Raw genomic sequence first — 8384 nt, forward strand, 5'->3', positions numbered from 1 at the left:
GAGCCACATATATAACTGACAGCTATCCGCAGTTACGTAACATACATGAGGGTTATTACAGCATATGGTGATTCTCCTGAATGTACTAAATCACTTATTTTACTGAAGGGCCAAAATGAGTCACAGAAACATTGCCTTTAGCTCCCTACTTACCAGGAACACTAATATGTTTAGTCTGAGACTCTGTTTCAATGCCAAACCTCTGACACACAACCTTATCACAATTCTAAAAGCAAATATGCATAGCTGGGACTGGGATACTACTCATTTCAGCAGCAATAGATTTTTGTATTTGGGATAGTAATGTTTTTTCCAAAGATGATAAGGATAGCGTCACCACAAACATTTTAATAAAAGACTGCATTGCCCCAAAATGTTCAGGTTAAGTGGAGGGGTTTTTGTATGGATGGCAATGTCTTTCTTTAGGTTGGTCGGTCCACCACTTTGGTCCAGACTGAAATATCTCAACAACCATTGGATGGAAAGTATGTATATGTAAAGTAAAGATTACAGTAAAAGTATGTTGTAAAGATGGTAACATGACATAATTTTGCTAAACAATACACCAGAGGACAGAGCGAAACAACTCATTCATTTATGTTGACCGACCATCTATTCTCCATCCATGCAAGACTTAACATTATTGTAATATTATATCTGAGACAGAGCCAGTGGGAGTTTTACTCAAGAGACGGTTAGTGACGTCAGAGAAAGACTGCTAATGTATCCAACCCAAGGTCACCATGGGGTTGGACACACACACACACACACACACACAACAAAGGCCAGGAGATAGTGACGGTGGTCAATTACATGCGCCAAGATACAAAAACAAACAGAAAGCTGGGGTGATATCATCCACATGTGCTAATGACACCTTCAACTCGCACACATACATATACCAACAGGCGTAGACGCACATACACACTACTTCTAAGTGACAACATCCACATGTGTCGATGACACCTCCGCTGTCACAGATACTCCTCTGATTAGAGGCTTTATCTCTCGGGGGCTGGGGCCAAGTTTGGACGACCATTATGACTGATTTTAAGTCTGCAGTTAATCTTCCTGCAGTGTGAGCTAATTGTTAGTCTTGACCTTTGCAGTGGATCACACGCCCAAAAGGGTTCATGAGATGCTATGAAGAACAAAGCATCCTAACAAGTGGCAATGTCTGAGCTGTGTCTTATTGCTCTGACTCACGTGAATTCACAAATCTGACTGCGCTCGACAGCATTCAGTTGGCCTGCAATGAGAAAAGAGCAAAAGCTTTATGTCTCTGGATCCCGACCAGAATTGCATTTCACAGTTTGGTTTTTGTATTTCAACCACAAACTTTTAGCCAGAGCGAGCACTTCATGTCAGTAAAGTGCGGATCATAAATAAACAAGTTGTCAAAAAGCAACAAATGCAGTTTGGAGTTTGCATGTTCTCCATACGTCTGCAGTGGTTTCCTCCAAGTTCTCAGATTTCCTCCTGCAGCCCAAAGACATGCAGATTAGATACAGTGGAAACTGTAAATTCCCAGTAGGTGTGAATGTGTCTGTCTACATTAGCCCTGTCAAGCCCTGGTCATGGAGGTATATCAAAAGATTTGTGAGGACTTCTTGTCGTAATACCAAAGACCTTTACAATCTAATGTACATCACACTTTCACAAACCATTAGGTGCATATATTTTGATGGTACATTTATGGTGAAACATGTTTTCTCCTAAGCGGTCACTGAGTTCATTCAAAGTTGATGCAGGGAGACAGGGTGAAAGAGTTTGTTCTGCGCTACCCTATATAGTTATACATTATACATTAAACATTACACAATTAAAAATGTGTATTTCTACAGACACACACTCTCCTCTCTCTCTGCACCAGTTTATTAAGCTTTTATATGTGCATTTGTGTGTATGTGTGTGCGATGGTGTGTGTTTAGCGTGTGTCAGGGGTGTTGTAAATGAGCGGCTGACGTTAAGAGCCTTGCCACGTGCCAGAGGAGGCCTGCTACACTGGTTGTGGCCTTCTCATCCAACGATCAAATGTACAAGGCATTATGTCTGAGCCAAGGGGTGTGTGTGTTCATGTTCCTCTCTTTTAGCTTAGCCTGTCTCCCTGCTTCCAATACTCTCTCAGTGTCTCTCGCTTTGTTTTTCTCTTTTTCTAGATATCTGTTTCTCTACTTCTCTGCTCACTGTGAGCTTTTACCCACTTTCTTTTCCTCTCTTTCGTTCTCTCTGGCTCTGCCCCCCCAGCACCCCCCAACTGTCTTTAGAATTCTTTCTCTTTCTCTCTTTGCGCCTCTTTCCCTCCCTCCTTCTGTCTTGTGTTTAGGTGTGGTGTGACAAACTCTCGCCAAATCGCAAACACTGCCGGGCTTTGTGTACTCTCCTTTTGATGGCTTTATTTCTTGTCCTGATTTACATGTCTTGCTTGTCTCCACTAAACGTACATACTAACATGTAATGATATATGTTTGCAAAACTCATCAAATGTGCACCCAATGGCATCAGTGCAGTTTAAAATCTTTAAAATGCAGCTCAAAATGTCAAAATGATGTCCCACAAAGGAGCGCCCCACTGACTCAGTGACCAGAATAGCATACTTTGACCTTTGTAATGTTAAAAGCTCGAACAAAAGAAACATGTTCGTCATAAAACAATATAATGTTGTACCCTCCCTCTCTTCACTGTGTCTATTTAATCCCAGTCACGATTTTCTTGTTATACTTTCTATGGGGAGTCACAGACGGGAAGAAGAACACGTGCAGCATTAAAAAATCTAAAAAGCTCTTGTCTTCTTCTTCTTCCCACGGAGATATAAACAGATGACATCACAGGGTGGTCCGCCCTGCGTTGAGCCGAGCTGAGCCACACTGAGTGGGTCTCCGTTGGTCTGCCAAACAGATGGCGGTAGCAACATAATGAGGGCTGGAAAGAAACTTTTGAGCAGAAGATTTTGTGCAGCCAGGCTCAGGTTCATAAAAGACTGTCGCTCAGAGTTTCGACACTAAAGCAGGGGATGCTCCTCACTGGTCCCCACATAAAAACACACTGAATAATCATGGTCTGCATCAGAGTTCCTCATATGGAATACTTGCCTGAAAATGTTTTTGAAACCCTTTTACAATACAGAAGAGAAAAAAAACCCAAATCATAATAGTTTCTCCCCAGCATTTAGAGAGCACTTGGAGCTTGGACGTTTGGCAGGGGCCGCCAGCTTGTTGGCTAATTAGGTCAAGAAATCTTGTAATGTGCGCCCACCCACACTAAAGGAGAGCTGGAACAATCGGCTACTCACAACTGTCTGACATTTAGACAGGGATTTTGGGGAGGGGTAGAGGGATGGAAGGGAGGAGAGGAGGGAGCAAAAAAAGGGGGAGAAACTTTACTGCTTTCTCTACCTGGGTTGGTTGTAATAAAACAGAAGGGTATGCTGAAAAGCAGTGAATAAGCATTTTTCATATGTTGTATCTTATTAAAGCTTAATAAAATCTACTGCTGGGACTGAAGGCAGTGTTTTCAATGTATGCCACATGTTAGTGTATGTCCATAGTTCCAAATTACTTTATACATACATAAATGTTTTCTTTTTCATTTTCCCTCTCTAAATCATAGCATAGTCATCAGATTTTTGCAGGAAGTCACTTTCTTTTTGGTTCTTTTGGTTGTTTTGTATATTTAAAAGGAAGGGAAAATGAGCATAATGTAAGGCTAAGGTTTCTATGACTTCATCCCATGGCATTATAATTGATTATTGCTTTTTATGTTTGTGCTATATTAACTAAATGTAACCCTTTTCTCCACATTCTGTCCCTAGATGAGGTGTCATAGAGTCCTCACCTACCTGCGGATATTTGGTACCACCATGTTCGGTGTGTCCCTCCTGGTGGGCATTTCGACGGCCTACATCATGGGCTACCAGTTCTTCACCACAGCCCGCAATCACCTGTCCTTCGGCCTGTACGGTGCCATCTTGGTCGTCCACCTCATTATCCAGAGCATGTTTGCGCTCTTAGAACACCGAAACATGCGCAGGTCCTTGGAGACGCCGATCAAACTGAACAAATCCTTGGCGTTGTGCATTGCAGCGTATCAAGAGGACCCAAACTACCTGAGGAAATGCCTGGTGTCGGTGAAGAGGCTGACGTACCCAGGGATCAAAGTGATCATGGTGATCGACGGGAACTCGGACGATGACTTGTACATGATGGACATTTTTAAAGAGATCATGGGATGGGAGAAATCGGCCACGTACGTGTGGCGGAGCAACTATCACAACAGAGGGCCCGAGGAGACGGATGAGAGCTACGCTGAGAGCCTCCAGCACATCTCCAGGCTGGTGCTGAACAACAAGTGTGTGTGCATCATGCAGAAGTGGGGAGGGAAGAGAGAGGTCATGTATACACCCTTCAAAGCACTGGGGAGGAGTGTGGACTATGTGCAGGTAAGCCAGTGAAACTAGAAATGGATATTATGTAGGGGTTTAACTGAGAAGAATAAAGGGATGGTGAAAGGAGGGACGGATGGATAGTGGAAATCACTTGGTTGAATGCAAAAGGGGCAAAAAATGGGAAGAGAGACAAAAAGAAGCGAGGAACAAGGAGTGTCACTGGTACAAACTAGACACCATTATATAACAGGTAAAATATTCAGTGGTATGTGCCTATGTGCCTTACACACAAGTAAGACAAGGACAGTTGACATCAGTGTGGGTTGAAGATGGAGGGAAAGGGAAGAGAAACAGAGGGCTGGAGAGGGGAGGGGGCCTCTGCCAAGCCAAAAATGGGGTCCACAAAGAGTCTTTTGTGTTGCTTTTAAATGGACGGTGGCTGTGTGCATCGTGTGTTGTGAAGTGTAGCGTGAAGAAGGGCACCAGTAGCTGATGTCTAAGTGTAATAACAGATCTGTTTTACATCATCTACATGAGTTGTATTCAGAGTCAGGGCCCAAAACAGTGTCAAAGAAACGTTAATTTTGGTCCACATTTTGTTTGCTGGCGAAAAACAAAACTGAAATAGCTTAAAGTCTAACTTGAAAAAGAGAGATCTACATTTCTTTTGGGCTAAATCTATATGGGATTTAGTGAAATACTGTTGTCAATCAAATCAGTAAATGAATAATAATCTCAGTGTATGTTAATGACACTTAAATTATATCCTTGGAAAAGCCAGTTCCCAAGGGTTTTTGGCTGGCTAATACGGTCTAATAATGCTAACATTGTCTGGTGGTGTGGCTTTAAATATAAACAGGAGCTAAAAACATTAACTAGTGCCAAGCTTGGTAACACACAAGCTGATGAAGTACCAGGAAACCTGTTTTTATCCTGTTGGCAGTAAATGTTGTGGAGATAGTATGGCCAGGAGCCAAGAGCATAGCTCTTTTCAATCCTTCCCTTTTATACCGTCATAATTCTTTAGCACTGTGAACAACTTCCCATCAGCTGAACGCCACTACAGTTCAGCTTGTACTGCACCATTGTTTTATTGGATGACATGTAGATTATTTCAGGAAGCAAAAGTGCCTGACATAGGTCACCAGGCCATGGCCAACGCCTTAATTACAGACTATATTAATGTACCCTACAACATTGTGACGTATTTACATTTTTAGTAGGCATACAATTCAACATACCTGTTGTAGTGCATTGGATTATCTCTGTGAGTAATGTTGAACAAAAACCTCATTACCGTAATAATATTACAATCATTTTTTGCATTACAAAAAAGGGGACTTTGATGATAAAAACATTTTTGATATGATGCTGTCTAACACCTGCAGCTGGCTGCAACCTGCCAGAAACCTCGTTTAACAGAGGTTTCAAAACGACTTACTTCAAAGCTGCCAGTAATCATGCTAGTACCCTTCAGCATGTAGGGAAAGGAGGGACAGTGTTGCATGCCTTTTTACTATCATCAGGCTCTGCCTGCAACAGATGTGTTTTGTTAATGGGGATTGGGCTCTAGGTTTGTTTCCATCATCTGGTTTTGTTATGGATGAAAATGACCATTTATAGAAGAATCTGGAGGCAAAGAGCATCAGAAAGATAATGGGTGGTGATTAAGTTTAAAGCTGTTACTCTTTGTTGCCGGGGATTATCCACTGGCCACGTTGTTAATCAGACCATTACGATTTTAAATTGGATGCATGATTATCTTTCACTTGCTCCACACATTTTATGTATCTCCGTTTGGGCGACCGAATGCAACCCAAAAGAAAGAGTGAAGAAAGACAGACCAGCGGTGGTGGGCCACTGTACTGTAGCACTGTACATATTGTTTTGTGTTACTCTGTTTTGCATTATTTTGTGAATATGAATGAATAGAGAGAACATGTAATCCACCTTGTCTGCTGTAAGTAAGAGGGGGAGACAGTGGCAGTGAAAGTGTACAGTATACTATCCTCAAGTCAAGTTATTTATGCAGCCCAATATCACAAATCACAAATTTGCCTCTAGGGGCTTTACAATCTGTACAGCATATGACAACCTCTATCCTTAGACCCCCGATTCAGATAAGGAAAGTCTCCCAAAGCCGTTTTACATGGTAACAGATGATCTTTGGCCCTTAAATACATGTAACTTACTGTTTATTTTGTGGGTTTTACTCAGGTGTGTGACTCTGACACCATGTTGGACCCAGCATCAACGGTGGAGATGGTGAAGGTTCTAGAAGAAGACCCTATGGTGGGAGGGGTTGGAGGAGATGTACAGGTTAGTTACAAAACCCCAAATATTTTCTCATTCCTTGAAGGTGACAAACTGAGCATTTCACAGCAATTATAACTGTCTTACATTTGTCTTTCATGTTAAACTTCCAACTATTTCTTTTTGCTCATCAATTCCTGCCTAGATCCTAAACAAATACGAGTCGTGGATCTCCTTCCTGAGCAGTGTGCGGTACTGGATGGCCTTCAACATTGAGCGGGCTTGCCAGTCCTACTTTGGTTGCGTGCAGTGCATCAGTGGGCCTTTAGGAATGTACCGGAACTCCCTCCTGCGCGAATTCCTTGAAGACTGGTACAATCAGACTTTCATGGGATCCCACTGCAGTTTTGGGGACGACCGCCATCTCACAAACAGAGTTCTAAGCCTTGGGTATGCCACCAAATATACTGCACGATCAAAGTGCCTCACTGAGACACCGATTACGTACCTGCGGTGGCTTAATCAACAGACTCGATGGAGTAAGTCATATTTCAGAGAATGGCTATACAACTCTCTGTGGTTCCACAAACACCATCTATGGATGACTTATGAGGCTGTGATCACGGGCTTCTTCCCGTTTTTCCTTATCGCCACTGCGATCCAACTCTTCTACCAAGGAAGGCTCTGGAATATTCTGTTGTTTCTACTCATTGTGCAAGCAGTGGCCCTGATTAAGTCATCGTTTGCCAGCTGCCTCAGAGGTAACATTGTCATGGTGTTTATGTCCTTCTACTCTGTACTGTACATGTCAAGCCTGTTGCCAGCCAAAATGTTCGCAATAGCAACAATCAACAAGTCTGGATGGGGGACCTCTGGGAGGAAAACAATAGTGGTGAACTTCATTGGTCTGATTCCTATATCAGTCTGGTTCACCATCCTCTTCATTGGGATTATCTACACAGTAATCCTGCAGACTAGAAAACCCTTTCCTGAATCAGAAAAGATTGTTCTGATCATAGGGGCAGTCGTCTATGCCAGTTACTGGGTCATGCTGTTGACGTTGTATGCAGTGCTCATAAATAAATGTGGGAAGAGGAAGAAGGAAACCCACTACGATATGGTGCTGGATGTATGACTTGCAGACTACAGTCATCATTTACCAGTGAACTCTCTTGTTGGGTTGTTTTCACTCGCACCATGTTGTTGTTATACAAATGTTTTTCAGATGCAGAGCAGCTCTGGAGGCAAAATTGGTTGAGTTCAACAAGTTTTTTCAAACTTGAATGGCAAAATTGTACAGTATAAATGGCAGTGGCTGCTTTTTCTTTTTTGTTCATTTATGACCATAGCATTTATGATCTTGGAACATCAGCATGCTAGCTAATTTAGCTTACCTAGATTTTTTTTATCTAATATGTTTAGCTGAAGATCAGCTTCTGTAAGCTAGCTAGTTAACCGTGATAACTCAGTATGGAAAGATGCAATATATTGCAGTTGGCAGCAAGAGTGCTAGGCTTTGTAATATTAGCTACCTCTTACCCATGTCATTTTCACTGGGCTTCAGTCTAACATTTGCAACTTAGCCAAAGAAAATGTGGATGTTTATCTCCACCCATTGGGGTTTAGCCTGACCAGTAAGAATATTTTTCCTCCAGAGCATCATTGTGTCTTCAAGAAATGTTTGTACATCCAAACTAGAAACAAAGCGACATATTGCCTCCACCAAAGGGAAGCCAAAAGCCCATCA

The 8384-nt window shown here is 42.3% G+C and overlaps 1 protein-coding gene across 1 annotated transcript; it reads left to right on the forward strand.

Annotated features, from left to right (window-relative positions):
- The first annotated feature begins 3811 nt into the window (after nucleotides 1-3811).
- On the forward strand, nucleotides 3812-7772 carry has2 (hyaluronan synthase 2). Its single transcript, XM_070912435.1, has 3 exons — nucleotides 3812-4438; nucleotides 6602-6703; nucleotides 6843-7772. Exons 1-3 carry the CDS (start codon nucleotides 3812-3814, stop codon nucleotides 7770-7772), a joined length of 1659 nt encoding a protein of 552 aa, XP_070768536.1.
- Nucleotides 7773-8384: the final 612 nt, after the last annotated feature.

This window comes from Enoplosus armatus, chromosome 9 (genome assembly GCF_043641665.1).
Source record: "Enoplosus armatus isolate fEnoArm2 chromosome 9, fEnoArm2.hap1, whole genome shotgun sequence".
Lineage (NCBI taxonomy): Eukaryota > Metazoa > Chordata > Actinopteri > Centrarchiformes > Enoplosidae > Enoplosus > Enoplosus armatus.

Excerpts from the sequence above, each read along its gene's own strand:
- has2 (XM_070912435.1), top strand. The coding sequence starts at position 3,812 with ATGAGGTGTCATAGAGTCCTCACCTACCTGCGGATATTTGGTACCACC. Across the intron at positions 4,439-6,601 it reads GGAGTGTGGACTATGTGCAG|GTGTGTGACTCTGACACCAT; the intron begins GTAAGCCAGTGA and ends GGTTTTACTCAG. Across the intron at positions 6,704-6,842 it reads GGGTTGGAGGAGATGTACAG|ATCCTAAACAAATACGAGTC; the intron begins GTTAGTTACAAA and ends ATTCCTGCCTAG.